Below are 24,599 nucleotides of genomic sequence, written 5' to 3' on the forward strand. Positions count from 1 at the left end.
ATGTGAAGCCAGGACTCCTCCTCTGCTAAAAAGGATCATTTTTGGCAGAATTTTTCACAGATGATTTGCCAAGTTGTCAGGTGAGGAGGTGAGTACTGCTGAATGTGTTCACACAGCCGCTAGCTTTCACTGTGTCATTGCATTTGACTTCAAGCATGAGCGTATTTAGTGTTAAATCCACTATGGCTGATTTCCATGTTGTTGTGTCCTGTTTCTGCTTGAATATGTCCATGCAGGCAGATGGTGCAGATTCAAAGTGTTCCTTGCTTGAGTGTTTAAACTTCCTCTAGCATTAAAACAATTGATAAGTAGAATGGAGGTTGATTAGTAGTTTATTCAGTCATCAGTTAAGATATTTTCGGTGTGTTTATGGTTTTAATAATGTCAGGTGTAAATATTTTTCTTTTACTGGTGTTCTGCTATATTAAAAGTTTATAGAATATTTAATTTTTTTAAGGATTTAATAAAATTTGGTGGGATCTGTTAGATTTCCTAAGGACATGTAGTCTCATGTGATGTATATACATCATATTCATTAAATTATTATTATTTTTTTCAGCAGCTTTCAATCTGTCCTGACACAAACACAGAAAACTATTTGGACTAATCTATGAAATAACCTTTCATATGGATCAGAATGTGGAAATACAAACCCTGTTGATCTAATAAACACAAGTAGATGTGTTGCAGGAGGAAATGAGATGATCACATTTAGTACAGACTGTAACCTAAAGGGAATGAATGCTCTGTGACCATAATGACAGGCCATGAGCTGCAGTTTCTTGATTGAGTCAGCAGAGGTCACATTGAGGCAGAGGCTGTGTTGAGTGATGCTGAGACACACCCTGATCCCTCGCTCTCTCTCTTCCCCGCTGTCGTTTTCTTGTTCTCACTGTGAGCTGTGGTGATGCTAAAGGTGACAGGGTTTTGTCAACTGAAGTAGAACGGGCGTCCACTGGAGTGTGGAGCACACAGTTAATGAGCCGTGACTGCAGGATGAGGAAAATAGGACTTTGATATCACCCCCCCCTTTTACACTTTTAAGAGCATTTGTACGTGTCCATGAACCCAGTGTTTCTTTATCTTAGCACCGTCAATTAAGCTGCTATTGTTCTCATGCCCACATTAAGGATTGAATAATGTAGATAACAGCTTGTATCTGTCAAGGTCAGGCAGAAGTAGCATGTGTGTAATAGGAGTCTGCAGATTATTTCACATTTGTGAATATTTCTGGGCCCCTTTCACAGTAATCCTCACTTATCTCGTCTGTGGTTCAACACAGCAGATACAAGCCTCTCTTTTCCAAACTCCCAGTCTTTAAGCTCCTCTTTTGAATTTCAGGCGTCATGAAGTGCGATTAACTTCAACGGAAAGCAGTTTCCTCGAATGTGATGATACATAATATGACCCACCTCCACACATCTGCAGCCTTGTGTCTCAACACCAGTGTGTGTTGTTCCACAGCCTCCAGCACACACAAGGGTTGGTTTTGATCCACCACATGTCCTTGGCCTACATGCAAAATCTCCCTTCTAAATTCATTGTGTGAGTTGTGATGTTTGGCCTCACAACAAACAGGCTGTTTTTCTGAGTCACAGTTTGTAATCCCATCTCAAGGATTATATTAGGAAAAAAGAGTGTGAGTCTATGTTGTCCTAATGTCACTACTTCTTTCATATTTTTTTTTCCAAGGCGCTGACGCCTTTGAGTCAGCCCAAATTCCCGCTGAGGGAGCTGGTGCCCTGTAGGCAGACGACTACAAACACGCTGTGACAATTTAAATCAGTCCAGCTGACTGGCTCTGGCTGTGACGCAGGACATGGAGCACTGGGCGGAAAACATGCATACGCAACCCGCCGAGCAGGACTGTGCAGGGTAGAAAGTGAGAGTGTTGTGGAGTGTGGGGTGGTTTTTATGTGATCCCATCATGTACGTGGGCCCCCATCTGGGCACGGCACTTCTATTCAGAGAGATGGGGAATGGAACCTTTCCAGGTTCATCTGCAAGTGAGGGAGGGAGAGAACCCCTGCTGGCTGAGTAGTCTGATCCACAGGCACCGACTGCTGCAGAGGTCCTGTGTAGGGTATTATGCAAGCAGGAAGTGAACAGCCTCGCTTTGATCCAGCTGTTGTACAGAGCTGGTGATGCTTTGGTCCTCAATGATGTCTGAGCTGGATGCTGTTTGGACTCACATCTCGGTTTCTATCTATGGGATGGAGCTGCATTAGCACAGCTGGAGCATGACAGAGATGGACTGAAGGTAGTGGCCATCACTCAGCTTGGGGGCTCACGATTTAGTGATCTAGCTTTCCTTGTTCTCGTCACATCACCAACTTTTCTCAGCATCCTTTCAGGTAAGTTCCTTACTAAATACTGTGGATACACAAACGATAATTGACCCATAGCAGGAATCACGACCAATCACAATTAGATTTACTTAATCTGAGTTTATTAGACATTGCTCTATTAATTCTGCCTGATCGTCTTGTTGTTGTGTTTAGCGTGTGAGCAATCAGTAATCAGACACAGTCCTTTAAACCTCCAGCGTCCCGTGGCTCCTGCCATGTGTGTGTGACTGCAGAGCAGACGGAAACTGGACACAGACAAGCTGCTGTTCTAATTCTTGCAAAGTCTGGGGTCCTGTCCCAGACTTTTTATCATCCCGTCTGGAGCACAGTTGTGTGTTCAGTAATTGCCTGGGATGTACTGCTGACTCATTCCAGTGTTTGCTATAAGCTACAGCTACATCAGGCTCACACTTCTCCTTTCCTCGATCTACAGGGAGATATATTGGACAGAGTCACTGATGTTTGATATACGTGTTAAAGATTTTATCAGTGTAGCTTGTCATTGTCCTTATTTATTTTATTTTTTTTACAAAACACTCTTTGTTACATACCCAGCATCAAATTAAAGCTGACTAGTGAACAATTAAATATTTAGAAGATAAAGCTCAAAATATTTCCTACAGAGTTTGTTTGAGACAAGAATACAAAAAGAGAGTGGGAATAGTTGACTGGCCAGAAACACAACACTGAATAAATGCTATTGTTGCTAAATGTGTAAACTGAATTTGGTAACAAAGCAATCCATTTAAAGAATATCATGAGCTCTCTCACAGTTCTTTCAATTCGGATGTTTGACAGATTACCGTGTCGTCTGTCGTAGTGAGATAGAATGCTAAATGACACTAAAACAAGTGCAGCTGAGGCTGAGGATCATTTTAACATCTGAAAAACACGGACATTAGAATGTTGTGCCAGTCTGTATTGCACACAATCCACAAGAGTTTTCACATTGTTGTGTAACTTTACATACATGACAGTTTGTTGTTTCATAACCTGCCCTTAAGATGCACTAATGCAAAAACATACAGCCCACAGAGTAATTCAATCCTAGAGACTCCATGCATGGCTCTGTGAATACCGCTAATGTTAGGTGATGTTGTTGCCAATAAAACAGATCTTTCTTGTGTGCAACTTGCTACACATTTAGACAAAATTTGATGTCACTCTGGATTATGGTTTGAAATGACAGAAATAGTGTCCTGCGGTGAGGCGACATCCATTATGATGCTGCTGAGGGCATAATTTACTTTCCTCTTTATGGTCTGAACTGTGTCCAAGAGCCTTTTAAAACCCCGACATACATAAAGCTGAAGCCTTGTAACTTCCTCCTCATCGCTTTTTCAAAGGTTTTCCCCTGTAAGCAATGTGGTCACATGTGCTGGACAGTAAATCCATACCTAATTTCAATTTCCACTCATCATCGAAAAACTATAATGATTCTAACATTATAGCACGTGCGCACATGCGCGCGCGCACACACACACACACACACACACACACACACACACACACACACACAGTTACTGTATATCATGGTGGTTGATTTGAATTCCAGAGAGCATCATGTTGAAGACGATGATCTTTGCCTCGTCACAAATGCCACGTCTCAGAGTTTTGATGAGTGTGTGCAGTTTGTCCGGGTTGGGATGTTTGGTCCACAGACACGCTCCAGCAGACAACGTGTTCCACATTGCTAACCCAAAATGATTTTTGTGCTGGCCTCAGACAACCTGATCTATATTTTATGTGCTCCACATAAAGTTGTTATATAATACCGAGTGTGCAGAACAAAACTTTGTTGGAGGTGAAACGTGCCATGAAGTGCGTCCCTCACTCTCATGAGGAAGGTCTTTTCATTTTGATGCAGCAGCTGTAACGGGTGCTAAAGACAACAGCTTTTAAATAAGAACAATGCATATTGTCAAGAGTTAGATTTTACTGATTGTCGACGTCTTTAGTCGTTATGTAATAATAATAATAATTTGTGCCATCTTCTTGTTTTGGATGTAGACAGATCGAATTATATAACATGAACAACAGCAGCTTCGAGGAAAAGTTTGGTTTAAGTCTTGAGGTTATGATTTATGTCATTAGAGCATCCTGACAAGCTCTGAGTGACAGCACTGCCCCCCCTGGAGAAGTGACATTTCTGTGCGGCTCAGCCCACAAGTGAACACAAGCTGACAATTCAGACATTGATGGAATAACACAGACGTCTGGTGATACTGTAGACGCAGGAGCAGACAGTGTCTAGATTTAAATCCTTTCATAGGATATGTGAAACGGGTGTGGTTTGGACCCAAATGCAGTACACAGGAGCACAGGAACAGTTGGTAATGACCTTTATTATCACCAAGAAGACGAGCAGGACGCTCTGGCTGCACGTGCTGTGAGGCCGACGAGGAGTGAGCTGAAGAGAGGTCTGAGATAGGCGGGGGGGTGGGGTGGGTCGTAGCCAGGTGAGCAGTCAGCGAAGACAGAGGTACCGTTGGGGAGGAGGCAGGAGAGGAGACGAGGCCAGACGGAGGAGTCAAAACCAGACGAGCAGGCAGATACCAGAGACGCTGAGGCAGAGCACGAGGTCAGGGACAGAAGGCAGGTGAGTTTACCGGGAGGCAGACGAGGATGGCAGGTCAGGGACAGGCAGAGTCGACACCGGGAGATCAGACAGGGAATAAATGCTGGGAAGTCTCGCCTGACGCTGAAGAACAATCTGGCAAGGAGTGAAGGTGCTGGAGAGACCATATGCAGGCCTGATTGCAGTGATCTGCAGCAGGTGAGCAGAGTGGGCTGGTGCAATAGGCGTGGCCAGCAGGGAGAGTGGAGTAGAGGGAGGGAGAGTGGAAAAATACTGCAGCAGTGTGACAGGAGGGGAATGAAAGGCAGGGACTGTGACAGAACCCCCCCCCCCTCCCTCAAAGGACGGCTCCCGATGTCCCAAACTGCCGCAGAGGAGCTGGGTGGGCGGAGGGGGCCTGGTGGAGGGCTAGAATTTCTCCAGAGGCCTCCGTCCCAGTACCCTCGTCCGCTTACAGAAAACTGTCCCCCTCGGAGACTGAGCTGACGTCATCCCCTTCAGATGCAGAAGCCCCAGATGCAGGAGGAGACTGAGTGTTGGCGATGGGACCCCCTCGTTCCGAGATGTTGTTGGAAGGCTGGTCGGGGTGCAGGCGATGAAACGATGAAATGAGTCGAGCTATTGTAGGCCTATCCAACGGCGACGAGAGCACAGCAGACGGTGCACTGTGTAAGCAGGGGCCCCGTCTCTGAAGCGAGGAGGCGTAGGTGGCAGGGTGGCAGGTTGCAGAGGACTCTCCAGGAATGGCTTGATCCAGGAGACATGGAAGGTTGGATGAATCCGCATGGTGTGGGCCAACTTGAGCCCAATAAACTTGGGGGCCAATTTCTTTGACTCAACCCTCAGAGGAAGGTCTCGGGTTGACAGCCACTCTTTCTGTCCCACCTAGTAGGGGGGGGGGGGGTTGGCGGCCGTCGTGTACCGGTCAGTGGCTCGTAGGAGAGCCGTCCGAGCCTGCGTCCAGGTCCGGCGGCAACGGCGAATGAAGGCCTCCACAGAGGGGCAGACAGTCTCTTTCTCCTGTGCAGGAAACAGGGAGGTTGGTAGCCATAGGCGCACTGAAATGGGGATAGGCCGGTGGCAGAGCTGATGAGGGTGTTGTGGGCGTATTCCACCCACAGCAGTTGAGTGGACCAGGAGGCAGGGTGTTTGGAGGCCATGTAGCGGAGTGCCGTCTCCATCTCCTGGTTCATCCTCTCGGACTGGCCGTTGGATTGAGGATGAAACCCGGAGGACAGGCTGGTGGAGGCTCCCAGGAGGCGGCAGAATTCTATCGAGAAAGCAGAGATGAACTGGGGGCCTTGGTCTATGACCACGTCGGATGGGAGGCCATGGAGCCGGAACACATGCTGCAGGACCAGTTCTGCTGTTTCTTTGGCTGAGGGAAGCTTGGCCAGGGGCATGAAATGAGCCATCTTAGTGAACCGGTCCACTACTGTCAGGATGGTGGTGTTAACTCCTGACAGTGGCAGCCTCGTGACGAAGTCTAAGGAGATGTGGGACAAGGGTCGGTGGGGCACAGGCAGAGGGTGCAGGTGCCTGGCGGGAGCCCGGCTCGGAGCCTTGTTCTGATTGCAGACTGGGCATGCGTTCACAAAGTCTCTGATGTCATCATCCATGGAGGCCCACCAGAACTGCCGCTGCAGAACCTCCTTGATGCGGAGTATTCTGAGATGACAGGTGAGTCGAGAAGCGTGGGCCCACTGCAGAACCTCAGACCTTAGCTGCTGGGGAATGAATAGGCGGTCTTGGGGGCAGGAGCTGGGCCCTGGCTGGCCCTCCAATGCAGCTCTCACCCGCTCCTCCACCTCCCAGGTGAGAGCGGCCACCAGATGAGAAGCGGGAAGGATGTTGTCCGGACTGGAGGGGCACTCCTCCCCAACCATGAATTGTTGGGACAGGGTGTCAGGTCTTACGTTGTGGGAGCCTGGCCAGTAGGAGAGGGTAAAACTGAATCTGGCGAAGAACAGAGCCCACCGGGCCTGACGGGAGTTCAGTCTCTTGGCTGAGCGGATGTACACCAGATTCTTGTGGTCGGTCCAGACGAGGAAGGGGTCTTGGTTCCCTCCAACCAGTGGCGCCACTCCTCCAGAGCCAGCTTCACCACCAATAGTTCTCGGTTCCCGATGTCATAATTCATCTCCGCTGGGGACAGACGCCTGGAGAAGAAGGCACAAGGGTGTAGTTTGTGGTCCTTGGCAAAACACTGAGAGAGCACGGCCCCTACCCCCACATCAGAGGCGTCGACTTCCGTGACGAACTGTCTCTTGGGGTCAGGGATCAGGAGAATGGGGGCCGAGGAGAAACGCCGTTTCAGGAGCTGGAACGCCTCCTCAGCGGCCGAAGTCCAGCGAAAAGGGACCTTGGAGGAGGTGAGGGCAGTGAGAGGTGCTGCCACCGTGCTGTAGCCCTGGATGAACCTCCTGTAGAAGTTGGTGAATCCCAAAAAGCGCTGTAGCTGCTTGTGAGAGTCAGGGACAGGCCAGGAGGTGACAGCCGAGACCTTTGCGGGGCCTATCTCCATGCAGTCCCGGCCAATGATGTAACTCAGGAAGGAGACAGAGGAGGCATGGAACTCACACTTCTCGGCCTTGACATACAGGGAGCTCTCTAGGAGGCATTGCAGCACCGTCTGGACGTGGAGAATATGTTCCTGCTTGGACCGGGAGAAGATCAGGATATCATCTAGGTACACGAACACAAACTTGTTGAGCATGTCTCTCAGCACATCGTTGATAAGGGCTCACCGTGATGTCGTTCAGACCGCGGTAGTCGATGCACGGCCTCAGAGACCCATCCTTCTTGTCGACGAAGAAAAAACCTGCACCAGCAGGTGACGAGGAGGGTCGAATGATTCCGGCAGCCAGGGCATCACTGATGTAGGTCTCCATGGCCTCCCTTTCAGGTGCGGACAGCAAGTACAGGCGGCCCTTACGGGGTATAGAGCCGGGAAGGAGGTCGATGGCGCAGTCGTAGGGCCGATGTGGGGGTAAAGAGGTGGCCCTTGCCTTACTGAACACCTCCCGGAAGTCGTGGTAGTCAGAGGGCAACATGGAGAGATCAGGGATGGGACAGGGGCTGGCAGACGGCGTGGGGGCCCCAGCCGGTCTGAGGCAGATCTGCTGACAGGAGGGACTCCATCCCAGGATGGACCCCGTGGATAAGTCTATATGGGGGTTGTGGCGTCGAAGCCAGGGGTAGCCGAGGGTGAGGGGAAGATTGGGAGACCTCAGCATATGAAACCGGATAGTTTCATGGTGTGTGCTGGACAGGAGCATAGAGATGGGGGCAGTCTGATGGGTGACAGTTCCCAGGAAATGACTGTCCAGAGCGCTGGCCGGCATGGGGCGAGGGAGAGGATGTCGGCTGATGTCCAGTTGACGGGCGAGTTCCTTGTCCATCAGGTTGACGTCTGCCCCAGAGTCGATGAAGGTGGCGAGGGTGTGGGACCCCCCTACCAACAGGAGCTGGATGTGAAAGAGAGGTCGTGGGCTAGGGGCAGAGTTCTGGGACCGGCTCAGCATAATGCCCCCTTCTAATGATGAGCCCTTCCCTTTTGCTGGACACCGGGAGACAAAATGGCCATCTTGGCCACAGTAGAGGCAGAGATTTCCCCGGCGTCGTCGTTCTCATTCCTCCGGTGTAAGGCTGGTTCGCCCCACCTGCATGGGCTCCACCCCCCCGTGTATAGGTTCAGATGGGGGGACAGGAGTGGCTGGGACACTATGTGAACGGGTAGAAGGCCGTCGATCACCTCTCTCACAGCGTTGTTCCCTCCTCCTCACCTGTATCTGCCTGTCCAGCCTCCTAGTCAGCTCAATGAGTCCATCCAGGGAATTGGGGAGGTCGAACGGAACAAGCTCATCCTTCACGTAAGAAGCCAGTCCGTTTAGGAAGGCAGCAGCATTCCAGCCACTGAGACGATCCCGGGCTCTGAAGTCTATGGCGTAATCAGAAACTGTCCGATCCCCCTGCCTCTGACTCATGAGTCCCCCTGCTGCATCAGGACACAGGGAAACGGGTCCGAACACCTTGCGAAGCTCCTAAGAGAAGGCTTGGAACGTGGCACAGGCAGGTGTGCCTCTCTCCCACTCTGCCGTCCCCCACAGACGTGCTCTACCAGTGAGGTGATTGATGGCGAAGGCGACTCTAGCCCCCTCTGTGGCAAAGGTATGGGGTTGCAGGGCAAACAGGATTGAGCAGTTCGTCAAAAAAGGATTGAAACCCTCACGATCCCCATCGTAGCGCTCTGGCGCCCCCACCCGGGGCTCAGATGTGGAGCTTGATGCTGGCCCAGGGGTGGGAACAGGAGGGGCTGGAACTGGGACAGAAGCACCATGTTGCACCATGGAAGCTGCCATCTGCTGTACCTGGGTGGCTAGCGAGGTTAGCGCTCGTTCCAGGGATGACGCTGACTGACGAGCCTCCACCGCGTTGGAGGCTAACAGAGCCTCATGCTGCTGAAGCATTCCCTCCACCCAGTCTAGGCGAGACTGAGGGGAACTGGTGTCTGCTGGGTCCATTTCTGGCCAGATTGTACTGAAACGGGTGTGGTTTGGACCCAAATGCAGTACACAGGCTCACAGGAACAGTTGGTAATGCCCTTATTATTACCAAGAAGACGAGCAGGATGCTCTGCATTCTGGAGAGCTGGCTGCATGTGGTGTGAGGCTGACTTGGAGTGAGCTGAAGAGAGGTCGCAGACAGGCGGGGGGGTCGTAGCCAGGTGAGCAGTCAGCGAAGACAGAGGTACTTTTGGGGAGGAGGCAGGAGAGGAGACGAGGCCAGGTGGAGGAGTCAAAACCAGACGAGCAGGCAGATACCAGAGACGCTGAGGCAGAGCACGAGGTCAGGGACAGAAGGCAGGTGAGTTTACAGGGAGGCAGACGAGGATGGCAGGTCAGGGACAGGCAGAGTCGACACCGGGAGATCAGACAGGGAATGAATGCTGGAAAGTCTCACATGACGCTGAAGAACAACCTGGCAAGGAGTGAAGGTGCTGGAGAGACCATATGCAGGCCTGATTGCAGTGATCTGCAGCAGGTGAGCAGAGTGGGCTGGTGCAGTAGATGTGGCCGGCAATTAGAGTGGAGCAGAGGGAGGGAGAGTGGAAAAATGCTACAGCAGTGTGACAGGAGGGGAATGAGAGGCAGGGACTGTGACTATATATATATATATATATATATATATATATATATATATATATATATATATATATATATATATATATATATATATATATATATATATATATATATATATATATATATATATATATATATATATATATATATATATATATGGATGGATGGATGGATGGATGGATGGATGGATAGATAGACAGATAGATAGATACTTTATTAATCCCGGAGGAAATTGTATATATCCACTGCTCAGGCATTACATAACAAATAATACTGGATAAACACCAGGAGAAAAAGAAACACTGACATCACAGGACATACCACAAGACATACACTACACTAACAGACACATGCAGCACTAACAGGACTTATATACTAAACTATAACTAAAATATAAACAGTATAAAATTGAAATATAAACGGTATAAAATTTAAAAAAATATGACAGTATTAAAATATAAACAGTATAAAATTAAAATATAAACAGTATAAAATTGAATTAAAATATGAAACAGTATAAAACAGTATAAATGTTTTTTAAAAATTATATATATATATATAAAACAGTATAAAATGAAATGAAATTAAAATCAAATTAAATTAAATCCATTCAACCCCGTGCTGACCTCGCCACCTCCTCCCCGCTCCTCCTGAGAGAGTCATTGTACCCCCTGATGGCACAGGGCACGAAGGAGGACCTCAGCCTCTCTGTGGAGGCGCTGTGTGACAGCAGTCTGCCGCTGAAGGTGCTTCTCTGCTGGGAGAAGGTGGTGTGTAGGGGGTGCCTGGTGTTGTTCATGATAGCCTTAATTTTAGACATGGTCCTGCTCTCCAGAAGCATATCCACAGAGTCCAGGCTCAGCCCGACCACTGAGCCCGCTCTGCGGATGAGTCTGTTCAGACGGTCCATATCTCTTTTCCTGGCCCCCCCACCCCAACACACAATGGCGTATGACAGCACACTGGAGACTACGGACTGATAGAACATGAGAAGGAGCTTAGGACAGATGTTGAAGGAGGCCAGCCTCCTCAGGAAGTACATCCTGCTCTGCCCCTTCTTGTACACACAGTTCGAGTTGAGTGACCAGTCCAGTCTGCTGTCTAGCTGCAGTCCCAGGTACTTATAGTTTTCTACCACTTCCACCTCACTGCCTTTGATGATCACTGGCTGTGGAGAGGGAGGTGCCCGCCGGAAATCCAGAACCATCTCCTTTGTCTTGGAGATGTTGAGCTGGAGCTGGTTCTGTTGGCACCACTCCACGAAGTCAGCCACCAATGCCCTGTACCCCCCCTCATCACCCTCCCGGATACATGCTACTATCGCGGTGTCATCGGAGTACTTCTGTATGTGGCATGTATCCGAGTTGTGCTTGAAGTCTAATGTGTAGAGGGTGAAGAGAATGGGGGATAGAACGGTCCCCTGTGGTGCCCCCGTGCTGCTGGTCACCATAGAAGACGAACAGTCCCCCATACGGACGTAGTGGGGTCTGTCCGTTAGGTAGTCCGTAATCCAGCTCACGAGGTAAGGGTCCACAGCCATGGAGGTCAGTTTATCCTGCAGGAGCCGGGGCTCGATGGTGTTGAAGGCACTTGAAAAGTCGAAGAAGAGCACTCTGACGGCACAGCCCCCGGCGTCCAGGTAGGAGAGTATGCGGTGGAGGAGGTACAAGACAGCGTCGTCAACCCCAACCTTGGCCTGATAGGCGAACTGGAGAGGGTCCATAGCACCCTGCACCTGTGGATGCATGAGCTCCAGGACCAGTCGCTCTAGGGTCTTCATTACGTGGGAGGTAAGAGCGACCGGCCGGTGGTCGTTGAGCTCAGTAGGGCGTCCTTTCTTGGGTACAGGGACACTGCAGTAGGTCTTCCACAGTGACGGGACCCTCCCCAGCCGCAGACTGAGGTTGAACAATTGTTGCAGGGGGTCCCCTAGTTCCGAAGCACAGGCTAGGAGGAGTCTTGGGGAGACCTTATCTGGTCCAGCCGCCTTGTAGGGACGGAGCCTCCTCAGCGTTGTCGTCACCAGGTCTGCAGTGATGACGGTCTCTGTGGTGGTGGGAGCAGGAGGTTGTGGCGAGGTTGGAAGTCCAGTGGTTGAGGTGGGGCCGTTGAGCTTCGCAGTTCTTGGTGTGGGCTCGGGAGAAGTGGCAGGGGTGGAAGGAGAGGAAGCACAGGAGGAGGGAGCATAAGTGGAGCGGTTTGCACGACCGGAAGAGGCCTGGGACGAGGAGCCGGGATTGGTGGGGGAGCTGAACTGATTGAAAAAGCTGTTTAGTTCATTCGCTCGTTCAATATTCCCCTCCACAGTGCTGCGCCCTTTCCCGTGTCCGGTGATGGTTTTCATCCCATTCCAGACCTCCCGCACCTGGTTGCGTCCCAGCTGCTTCTCCAGCTTCCTCCTGTACGCCTCCTTGGCTTCCCTCAGGCAGAGTCTCACCTCCTGCTGGGCCTTCCTCATCTCCTCCTCATTCTTGCTCCTGAACGCCCGCTTCTTCCTGTTCAGGACAGCCTTGACTTCCTTGGTTACCCATGGTTTGTTGTTGGGGTAACACCTGATTGTCCTGATTGTCTGTAAAACACTGAGCTGCCCCCTCTCAATGTCCTCCCCATGTGAGCCCACAATAACATCCCAGTCGGTGGTCTGGAAGCAGGCCCTCAGCATCTCCTCTGCTTCCGGGGACCATCTCCTGACCTGTCGTGTTGTTGCTGGCAGCCGTTTCACCAGCAGGATGTAGGTGGGCTGTAGGTACACTAGGTTATGATCTGATTTACCTAGTGGAGGGACGGGGGTGACGGTGTATGCCTCCTTAGCATTAGCGTAGAACAGATCGATGGTTCTGTTCTTCCATATGGGACAGTCTACACACTGGACCATTGTGGGGAGAGATGAGTCCAAGGTGACGTGATTAAAGTCACCGGTGATAATGACGAGCGCCTCCGGGTGCTGGGTCCGAAGAGCAGAGGTGGTCCCACAGATGGTCTCTCGTGTAGTCTCAGGGTCCGCCCGTGGAGGGATGTAGACGGCGAGGACAATGACGTGTGAAAATTCACGCGCCAGGTAGTAGGGTCTGATGCTAACAGCTGTTAGCTCCAGATCGCGGTTGCACAGCGTCAATTTCACCGTCACATGTCCTGGATGGCACCATCTATCGTTGGTATAGATGATTAATCCACCTCCTTTCTTCTTACCGGCGGTGTTCGTGTCCCGGTCCGCTCATACGGAGGAGAAGCCAGTTAGTCCGACGTTAGCGTCTGGCACGTCGCCAGTTAGCCACGTCTCTGAGAACACCAACAAGCTGGTCTCCCGGTAGCGCTGTTCAGTCCTGCACAGCGCCGTCAGTTCGTCCAACTTGTTCGGTAGCGAGTTCACGTTCCCCATGATGACGGAGAGGACGGGAGGGCTTGACTCTCCTCCGGTTAGCGGCTCTAGCCGTTAGTCTAGTCCTTTCAACGCGACCCGCTCGGCATCCGCGATATCTCCGTTGGAGCTCAGCGGGGATGAGATCGCGTGTTGCTGGGTCTCCTTTGACCCTCAGAGACATCAACTCCTCCCTGGAGTACACTTGCATATTGCTATACATTATCTAAATTTACGTTAAAAAAAAAATACACGCAGAAACATAGAAAAAAACGCAAAATTATGCATAACAAACTCGCTCTGAGCAAAGGAAACTGCAGCCTGCTCGCGCTTGCGCAGATGAAACCATATGGCTGTCAGAACATGTGGTAGAATTTACATAGACAATACACTAATTGTGTGATCTTCATATGTCATAGTGGAAGTCTGATATAGATGTGAGTGTGAGCAGCTGATTGTGTGTTCTTAGTTAAACATTCGCTCATTTTCTGGTAATGAGGTCAAACTGAAAACCAAACTGGATACAGAAGATTATGTGATGACGACTTAACCTTCTTGTGGTTTGTTTACGTATATCAGAGGTTTGTCTTTTCTTCTTTATGGTTTAAGTCAGAATGCAGACCAGTGATGCTTGTTCAGTTGTACTTCCTACTTTGCCTGTTTTCCAAGTTCAAGTCACGAGTCAGTTTGGTCTGTGATTGATTAAATACAACATTCATGGAAAAACCCAGTTTATTACTTTATTATGATGAATATTATGATGTTTGTCCATTACTTGCTTAATATTTATTTCGGTTAATATGCAATGGCATATTCAACCTATACTGTTAAATGCTTTTTGTGTGTACAGAAGCGTAGAAGTTCCTAAACTTCTCTACTAAAGTTCGAATCACAGGAAATGAAGGATGAATCTGCCTGAGAACAATCCACATATAACATACTGAAATAATGTTATTCAACATGTATTCCAACAGTAATATGTGCAGAAGTGGCTCTTGAACTTTGTACATTAGTTACTCAAGTAAATTTAATAACTGTTATAAACAATAAGCATGCCTTTGTGTACCTAAACTAACTGTGTTGGATAAAAAAACCCCAAAAACGTTTTCTTCCAAATGGTCTGATGTAAATTCTGCTGACAGATGGAGGGAGAAGACATTTAGTTGCTCCATTTCGGTTGAACTATGTTAAAACCAAGCTTAGTGGCACCACTGTGATCCATATATAATCAGGTTTACATCCAACTATTCAAGATATTTCCTCAAGTTAGTTCCTCTCCTTCTGGCTAAGGGTCGATTAACAGTTCAATGAATTGTGTTTGAAAGGAAAGGCCCTTGTTTGCCTGCAGGCCTACAGTTTCACGTGGGGCTCAATGTTCCCTCTAATTTTTCCTGTGGGCAAACACACACTGTGGGAAACTGAGAAACAAGCTTCCTGAGAACACTGCAGACAACTGTGAGCAGATCATCAGATGTGCACGCTATAGCCACACAGAAGAATCAGACTTGTTCAAAACCTTTGGCCATAGCAAATTACATGGTTTATTAAAAAATCTAATCACAGGAGCAATTTTCATTTGTTTATTTTTAATGTAAGTGATTTGGCCCGCTTGAAAAGAAAAACACAAAAATCTTGTTCTTCATGAGATGTGTAGTATGTTATATTATATGTGAGGGTCCTGCTTTGACCATGGGAAGAGAGCTAATTTGGCCAATGAGGTCCAGTTGTGACCTGGCTTAGGGTCCTGCTCTGGAAGAAATGACACATATACACATTTACACCTTTCAGACATAACATTTTGTGCACATTAAAACATTTAAATTTTGCACAATGATGTGCCCTGTTGCTTGTGATACAGTGTAAATGTCTGTAACTATTTGTAAATATCTAACTACTCTTTTTTTATTAGCATTTCTACTACCCATAAATTATCCAGTAGTAACAGCATTTAATGATTGATGCTGTTGACCTACAGGGTGCCGGTGGAAATTGGACTACTGTTGGTCGAAGAAGGAGAGGAGGAAAGTGTGTTTGTAGGTAGAGAGAGAAGAGAACGCTAAGAGTATAGGACTGAGAGTAGGGACGTTGAATGTTGGAACTATGACAAGAAAAGGTAGAGAGTTGGTTGACATGATGCAGAGGAGGAAGGTAGATATACTGTGTGTCCAGGAGACCAGGTGGAAAGGTAGCAAGGCTAGACGTTTAGGAGCAGGGTTCAAGTTGTTCCATCATGGTGTAGATAGGAAAATAAATGGTGTAGGAGTTATCTTGAAGGAAGTATTTGTTAGGAATGTCCTGGAGGTGAAAAGACTGTCAGATAGAGTGATGAGTCTGAAGCTAGAAATCGAAGGTGTGATGTTCAATGTTGTTAGTGGGTATGCTCCACTGCTAGAATGTGCGCTGGAGGAGAAGGAGAAATTGTGGTTGGACTTTGATGAAGTGATGCAGAGCATACCTAGAAGTCAGAGAGTTGTCATTGGTGCAGACTTTAATGGACATGGTGCAGGAAACAGAGGTGATGAGGAAGTGATGGACAGGTTTGGTATCCAGGAGAGGAACGCATGAATGACAGATGGTAGTTGACTTTACAAAAAGGATGGAAATGGCTCGTGAATACTTTCTTCCAGAAGAGGCAGGAACATAGGGTGACCGATAAGAGTGGAGGTAGGAGCACACATGTGGACTACATCTTGTGTAGATGGTGTAATCTGAAGGAGGTCAGTGACTGCAAAGTCGTGGTAGGCGAGGGTGTGGCTAAACAGCATAGGATGGCGGTGTGTAGGATGACTCTGGTGGTGAGGAAGATGAGGAGGGCAAAGGCAGAGCAGAAGACGAAATGGTGGAAGCTGAAAAAGGAAGTTTTGCATGACTTTTAGGAAGGAGTTAAGACAGGTTCTGGGAGGCCAGGAGGTGCTTCCAGATGACTGGAAAACTACAGCTAATGTGATCAGGGAAACAGGTAGGATGGTATTTGGTGTGTCATCTGGAGGGAAAGTAGATAAGGAGACTTGGTGGTGGAATGAGGAGGTACAGGAGTGTATACAGAGAAAGATATTAGCTAAGAAGAAGTGGGACACTGAGAGGACTGAGGAGAGTAGACAGGAGTACAAGGAGATGCAGCGTAAGGTGAAGGTAAAGGTAGCAAAGGCCAAACAAGGGGCTTATGATGACTTGTATGCTAGGTTGGACAGTAAGGAGGGAGAGACTGATCTGTACAGGTTGGCAACACAGATAGACAGAGATGGGAAGGACGTGCAGCAGGTTAGGGTGATTAAGGATAGGGATGGAAGTCTATTGACAGGTGCCAGTAGTGTGATGGGAAGATGGAAAGAGTACTTTAAAGAGTTGATGAACGTGGAAAATGAGAGAGAACAAAGACTAGAAGAGGTGACTGTAGTGGACCAGGATGTAGCAAAGATTAGTCAGGATGAAGTGAGGAGGGCATTGAAGAGGATGAAGAGTGGAAAGGCAGTCGATCCTGATGATATACCTGTGGAGGTATGGAAGTGTCTAGGAGAGGTGGCAGTAGAGTTTCTGACTGGGCTGTTCAACAGGATCTTAGATAGTGAAAAGATGCCTGAGGAATGGAGAAGTGTGCTGGTGCCCATTTTTAAGAACAAGGGAGATGTGCAGAGTTGTGGCAACTACAGAGGAATAAAGCTGATGAGCCCTACAATGAAGTTATGGGAAAGAGTAGTTGAAGCTAGACTAAGGGCAGAAATGAGCATTTGTGTGCAGCAGAATGGTTTTATGACAAAAAAGAGTACTACAGATGCAGTATTTGCTTTGAAGATGTTGATAGAGAAGTACAGAGAAGGCCAGAGGGAGCTGCATTGTGTTTTTGTAGATCTGGAGAAAGCTTATGACAGGGTGCTCTGAGAGGAACTGTGGCATTGTATGAGGAGGTCTGGAGTGGCAGAGAAGTATGTTAGAGCAGTGCAGGACATGTATGAGGACTGTAAGACAGTGGTGAGGTGTGCTGTAGGTGTGACAGAGGAGTTCAAGGTGGAGGTGGGACTGCATCAGGGATCAGCTCTGAGCCCCTTCTTGTTCGCTATGATGATGGACAGGCTGACAGACGAGGTCAGATAGGAATCTCCATGGACTATGATGTTTGCAGATGACATTGTGATCTGCAGTGAGAACAGGGAACAGGTGGAGGAGAAGCTAGAGAGGTAGAGGTTTGTCCTGGAACGGAGAGGAATGCAGCTTAGGTGTAGTAAGACAGAGTACATGTGTGTGAATGAGACCAGCGGTGTTGTTTGGTCTAGAGACAGTGTCGCTGAGGAAAAGACAGGAGACAGAGCTCGAGGTAGCAGAGATGAAGATGCTGAGGTTCTCTTTGGGAGTGACCAGGATTGATAGGATCAGGAATGAGTCCTTCAGACGGACAGCACATGTTAGCAGTTTTGGGGACAAATCAGAGAGGCCAGACTGAGATGGTTTGGACATGTCCAGAGGAGAGATAGTGAATATATTGGTAGAAGGATGCTGAGTTTTGAACTTCCAGGCAGGAGGCCTAGAGGAAGAACAAAGAGGACGTTTATGGATGTAGTGAAGGAGGAAATGAAGGTAGTTGGTGTAAGAGAAGAGGATACAGAAGACAGGGTTAGATGGAGGCAACTGATTCACTGTGGCGACCCCTGAAGGGAAAAGCTGAAAGGAGAAGAAGAAGAAGAAGGATACTAGCAGAAAATTCTTGCCAGAATTGCTCTTGCCAACCAGATACAGTGAAACGTAAAGCTGCTCACATTCTGCAGTCTTTATGTCTGTGCTCCAGACTTACAGACTTACATTTACTGTTTTCTATAAATGTTAATCTACTAAGTCATGGTAGATCTCTGTGTTGAATAAACTTGAAGGACAAGCCTGAAGACATTGGATTTCTCTTCCAAGTTCTGAAGGGCAGGTGGGGAGTTCCAGATATTTAATCTAGTGGGAGTACTCGAGGTTGTTGGGACGTAACTGGGGTCATTGAAACCCAGTCATATTGGCCTCATTTATAGGTTGTTGGAGTAAAATGAGAGTCGTTCAGCTCTCATGCATCAAGTCATAGTGGGTGCTTCAGCAATTATCCAATAAAGATGCTACTTTTAAAGATAACTTGCTGAAGAGATTTTTTTTTCTTTTTTAAAACATTTTTAAAAGGTGCTACCATGACACAGCTGCCTGAAGCAGAAGCCCTGTAGAGTGTGGATAATGTCTTTACATTACTGACCACGGTTAATCACTCAAAGTGGCTAAAAAGGGATAAACATCTGTTGTGGGCCAACAGATTAATTCACCCACGAAACACTGGCGCTAATCTCTCACACCACAAAAGACACAGCAGGCTTTAATGAAAAAGACAATATGTCAGTGTTTAATGGTAATCTCTGGTGATCATCAAAATATGACAACAAATGGATGAAGTAACATTTCTGGATGGGACAGGAAGCATGGTCTAGATAGCGCCCGTGTCTTTTCTGTAGCAGATGCAGAGTACAGGGGAGTGCTGAAGCACTGAGCTGTAATTTTATTACGATGTGTGATGGAAAAGGGAGAGAGTTATGATTATCAAAGATGGACTTAATGCAATGGGAAACAAATTTAATTCAGTTGCAGGGACATGCAACTGGATGCAGCAACAGTCAGTGATCTATCTAAACATATTTTAGTTGAACTATTTGTTCTCTTTAAAATGTGAAAAATTTCACATTTATGTTAAAAGAAATTAACAAAATTAATTCAATGTTATTCCATTATTAACATAAATTTTTGCTCATACATGTAAATTAAAATTAGCTGAAAAATCTGGTAGTATATATATATATATATATATATATATATATATATATATATATATTAGAGTAACTGTGATACCAGAGGGTGAAAGTAAACTGTACCTTTTTAGCTGTCAAACAATGAAAACACAAAGTCTAGACTGGTGTGCCTTTAGCTAAATGTAAAAGGAGCCATGCCTCATTCCTGTCCACTTATCTCCTTCTCATGTGTGTGTGTGTGTGCGTTAATGTGTGCTCTCTCTGTGCATGTGTGCGTTTGTTGATACAATATTAGACTACCTCAGTCTCTGTTTTTCCCACACATCGTCCCGACAAAGCAAAGGACTCAGGAGGAAGTGGAGTGAATCAGGAATCTGGGACTTGGTGCTATATATAAAAAGTAGATCAGGCCTCATATAAAACCAAATAGTACGACTATCTTGAGAAATTTAATTATGTAGATAATGATGCAATTGTTCGAGTCTGTCGGCGCTCGAATGCAATGGAGTGAAACTGGAGCATCAAATATCTGTAGCATCTGGGCCACATTAAACTCTGCAAAGTATCTGCAGATGAAAGAAACTATTCTCTGTTTTATAAGGTGATGCCTGAGATTTGGCACAGAGCAATTATTATGAAAGTCATCATAAACCCAGACAGAATGAGGATTATCATCATTTCTCTTTCTAAAGTAGATCCAAAGCTTTGAGAAAACAGGCTTTTCTGTTTTGCCGTATCAGACCCGTCGGCACTGGAGATTAGAGATTTTACAGGGAGAAAGTGATCCTAAATGAACGTGATGTTAGTCTGTATGAGGAGCTTTAGTCCAGCCCTATGGCTGATCACAGGACTGGGGCAGTTTTAGTTCATCTTACTACCGGCTGAACGCTTCAATGATGGTAATTTAGAAGTGAGCACAAAGACTCATTTAAGGTGTCACAAAAACATGAATCCCTGGGGAGCACCAAACATGATGTCACCAGAGAATGATTTAAGCATGAGTCACTGACTCATCTGGTCATAACTGGTGAAATCCTTTTGTGTGCATGAGAATCACACAAGAGTGTGTGTGGAGATGTGAAAGCATGCAGGTTCCCATCATTTTTTTTCTCTCCCACCATTCAGTATTGATTCAAGTCATTCATCTGAAGCAGCACATGGACCTAAATTGCATTACTGTAAGCTGTAGCATGCTGTTAAATGTAGCTTGTCTGCATCGAGAGCGTTTTGTTCTACACCGCAACACACTGTCTTTGTTCTGTTCTCTGTGTTGAAGACTGAACATTTATTTTTCTTCAGGTAAGACAAACACCTCCTCTCTCATCTAATGGTGTCAGGTTCCATTTAGAAAACATTTATGATTCGTTTTATGCTGCATTTTCAACGTAATTCAATATAATATTTTAACAGCATTCAGTGGAATAACATCATTTATGGAACGAGCAAATAATGTTGACAATAATGATTCCAAGTTTTATTTAAAAGATAGCAAAAGTATTGACATGTTTATATCACTTACAGATATATAATACATTGTTTATTAGCAAAAGTATTGACATATTAAAATTCTGAAAAACATAAAATCCATTGTTAATCACAGTTGTGTATTAACGTTGTGAGTTTGATTTCAACCGTGTTGTAAGGTTAAGACCTAAATGTGTTTGTTTGTCTTATTTACATTAGTGAGCATGTGTTTTTTTGTGGCTGTGTGAAGCGGTATTTGTAATGCACATCAGGTTGTCTACAGGTTTCACTTCACTTAGTAAATTAGGCATGAAGAAAAGAAGGCTGAGAGGGACACTTGTGATCCTGTAGATTTTTGTGTAGTTATCACCAAATATCATTTATGATTAAAAAGAAGCAGTTAGTCACTCATTTATAAATGCAGCTCAGAATTGTAGACGTTTTCACTCTCCCTGCAGTAGAAAAAGCAGAACACAGAGGACGGCTCATCTTTCACCAGCAACAAGTTGTCACATGAACCGACTAGACAGGAATTAGCTCATTATTTTAATAAGATATGGTAATATTTGATGAACAAAAAAACCCCATTGTTTGCTTAAAAACTTTAAACATCCAATATCACAAACCTGAACTGGATTAGTATTATACATTTTGTGGTTTATTTAAAAAATGTCAAAGATAATTGAGTAATAACTTAATTCAATTGTACTTCTGAATGTGGATTCATGTGATGTGAAATGTGAATCAAATCACAATTTGTGTTTTTAACTTCAAATTAAAGACAATTCTTTTATTACTGATAATTCTAATCTTTGTGTCTACAATGTCTCTGGTCTAAAAGCCAAAGCACGCTTCAAAATTTTTTTTTGTTGTTGACAAAATTATGTTCAAATATCACATTATAAAAAAAACAACTTTCAGATTTATGTAGAACATTTTGACTCTGGGACTCTTCATTTTACACCAGGCCAACATGTCATATTTCCATTGCATATATGTAACAAGGCTCATGTGTGATGAAAGCCAGAGACAAAGACATACAATTTCCTGTCCATTAGTATGTTTCCAACAAAAAACATGTAAAAGAATGTAAAAGGTGTGGACGAGTTACCTTTGATCATTGGTCTTGTAAAGATTAACAAACACTTCAGATGTTGGACATCTTGCCCGTTTCATAAATCAGCACTGGATGACAGGATGAATGGATGAAGGGGCAGTGTTGGAGGACTGACAAAGACCCCACCATTCTATCTATGGAGGGAAAGGTGTCTGCAGGATGGGGGGGGGGGGGGCAGACATTGTTGGCATAGCCTGAAAGGAGCCTTTCTCCTGCTGCATGTGCCAAGTGGTGTCAGTCTGTCCCTGGCTTCATCAGCACGTCTCAAACTGGAGGCCACGGCCTCAGGACCAGGAATACATTAGGCAAAGCTGTTGAAACATATGGTGTCATTTTCAATACAACTGACTCTTTGAATTTGATTTGGGCAGTTGACTGTTTTAAATGTACTTTTGACATAGATTCATAGTTTTTTAGACATGTTTTGGTTCCTTCAATATCTAATCCAACCTCAAGATTTTTTTTGGCCGTTTCTCCACTTCAGAACGTCCCCAAAAATCCCCCTAAACATAATATGTTGTCGAGTTTCACTCCCTTTCTTCATTTTAGGAATCTGAGCTGCTGACTTGATAAAAATCTCAGACCTTTAGGATATGTTGATGTTGTAATTGATACTTCTTGTGTCTTCACATTCACTGACACCCACATTTTGACTCAGTGCAGGGTAAAAACCTCCCCTGTGTCAGGCTGACACCTTGGAATGCACACCTGTTGATGCATTTTTAAATTTTTTATTTTTTTTTTACTGGAGGGATTGTCATGCTTTATAGAGAATATCATAGAATAAATGCTGTATTTCTAATCAGCATCTGGGAAACTTGAATTTACAATGAGACTCCAGACAAAGATGTTGCCATGTTGGCTTTTTAGTGTTTGAAAACACACTCATTTCCTTGTTTATGGTAATATTGACGTCACTCACATCTGTATATTTAAATTTAGCTGCCAACCAGCAGCTGCCTAGTGTTGTATAAATTTAGAGTGTAACGTGACTCTTTTTTAAATGGAAGAAACAACACATATCATATTTAAAACTAGCTTTAAATGTGGATTTTATTTCCCCCAAGTGATATGTATTGGAAAATATTTCCATGACAATATTGTTTTTCAATTTTATAAATCAGGCCAAGACCTTGCTCTAAAATTGATTTTCTTGCTTTCTCTTTCAGACTTAATTTCTGTAACCCTCACTGGCCATGAGCAGCAGAGTGAAAATCAAAGTTGCATCTCAGAATCAGAGTGATGCTGATGTCAGCTCCAGTCTGCCTTTACCCCGCAGTGTGATGCCTCTCTCCAGAATAGATCCCAAACAACAATATGGAGGTCTTCCCAACCCCACCCTGCAGTACCAGCAGGCTGCCAAATTTCAGCCCTCCTATACGTCATCCTCTGGTTCCTCTGGTCCTGCAGATCCTCTGAGAGGCACTGGTTTAAGGAACCAACTCCTGCATCAAAAAACTGGTGTCTATTCACACAGAAGAACTGATGGAACTTGCTCAGCGTACAGCAGCCCTCAGGTACCAAAGAGAGATATCCCACGATCCAAAGACACTCTAGACCTACAAGCCAGCTCTCTGACCCACCAGGCATTGCAAAATCTCCAGTTAAAACGAACCACCAACAAAAACTGGACCTTCGGAAAATATCGTCTGAGGAGTGTAGACAATGCAGCTGAGGTAGATGTCATACACCATCCATCTCCTATAGTTCCTGTTGGTCACAGAGGAGGATGTCTGATGAACACCAAGGGGGCAAATGGGAATGGAGGATCAGGTGTGTCCTCAGCAGGACTGGATCACGTCCAAAGAGAGGCCAGGAACCTCTGCAGATGGGACCTACAAACGTCTGCGGGGGGCAGGTCTACAAACAAATCTTCTCATCACACATTCAACATGTCGCGCAGAGGGAGTGAGCCAGGAAGAGTCAACATGGCAGCTGTTGCTCCCTTCAGGTTCAGGTGATGGCAGTGTTTCTCCTTGTTTCATGCTCAGTATCGTGTGTTCTAGTTGTTTCCCCACCCCCAGATGTTCATGTAGTGTGTTTGTTTCTTCATCTATTGAATGTTTATATCTGCACCAGTAGATTTCAGGTCCACGAAGATTCAGATGTCTTCCTTGATGACCTCAGTGACTGTTCCTCTGACTCCATGGAGGTCTGCTGTGACGATCAGGGTGAGTGCACCTGAATCTCAGCCCACTGATCCTTTCTTCATGGGAAAGATATTTTGTATGCTGCATAATTAATTTATGTGACAGGCAAAAAATACCTCAGACTGAAATGCTATAACGCCTTATCTTCGAAATACTTGCAGGAAGAATTAATTTTTTTTTAAATTAAGTTTTAATTTGTGTCACTTTTGCCACTTCCACATTTGACTGCTCAAAATTCAAATGCATGTATTTAATTGTGTGCACCACGTTTTTCAGGATAGAATATCAAACTTATGAGGTAGACGTCCCGATCTGGATGAGTGCTGACACTGACTGGTGTTTAGGACAGAAATGCTATCAGCCCATTGCTGCATGTGCATCAGCACTTTGTTGCACTAACTGCATATTTTAAGTTTGTGTATCAGTGATTTCTGAATCAAATGCATTTTTTGCTCCTACTTGTAATTCTGTTTATCCATTTTGGAGTTTGAGTTAGTGAGTGTTGAAGATCTGCTGTTCATACAGCATCGCAGTCCTGTCTGGAATAATGGCCTGACTGGAACTATGGAGAAAAAAAATAGTTTTCACAGTGTCATGTAGAAATCATTTCCCCCTCCCACATGATAGTTTGGAGGAAAAAAAAGAAGTAAAGGGATAGAGGACAAAATATATCATTTT

At 45.9% G+C, this 24,599-nt stretch overlaps 1 protein-coding gene across 1 annotated transcript in view; it reads left to right on the forward strand.

Annotated features, from left to right (window-relative positions):
• LOC137594938 (uncharacterized) overlaps positions 1-24,599 on the forward strand; it is a 27,978-nt gene continuing 3,379 nt past the window's right edge. The window contains exons 1-3 of the mRNA XM_068314639.1: positions 1-88; positions 22,941-23,728; positions 23,854-23,942. Of these exons, the coding sequence (XP_068170740.1) occupies positions 22,968-23,728; positions 23,854-23,942 (850 nt within the window). The 5' untranslated portion in view covers positions 1-88; positions 22,941-22,967. The remainder of the gene's footprint in view (positions 89-22,940; positions 23,729-23,853; positions 23,943-24,599) is intronic.

This window comes from Antennarius striatus, chromosome 5 (genome assembly GCF_040054535.1).
Source record: "Antennarius striatus isolate MH-2024 chromosome 5, ASM4005453v1, whole genome shotgun sequence".
Classification (NCBI taxonomy): Eukaryota; Metazoa; Chordata; class Actinopteri; order Lophiiformes; family Antennariidae; genus Antennarius; species Antennarius striatus.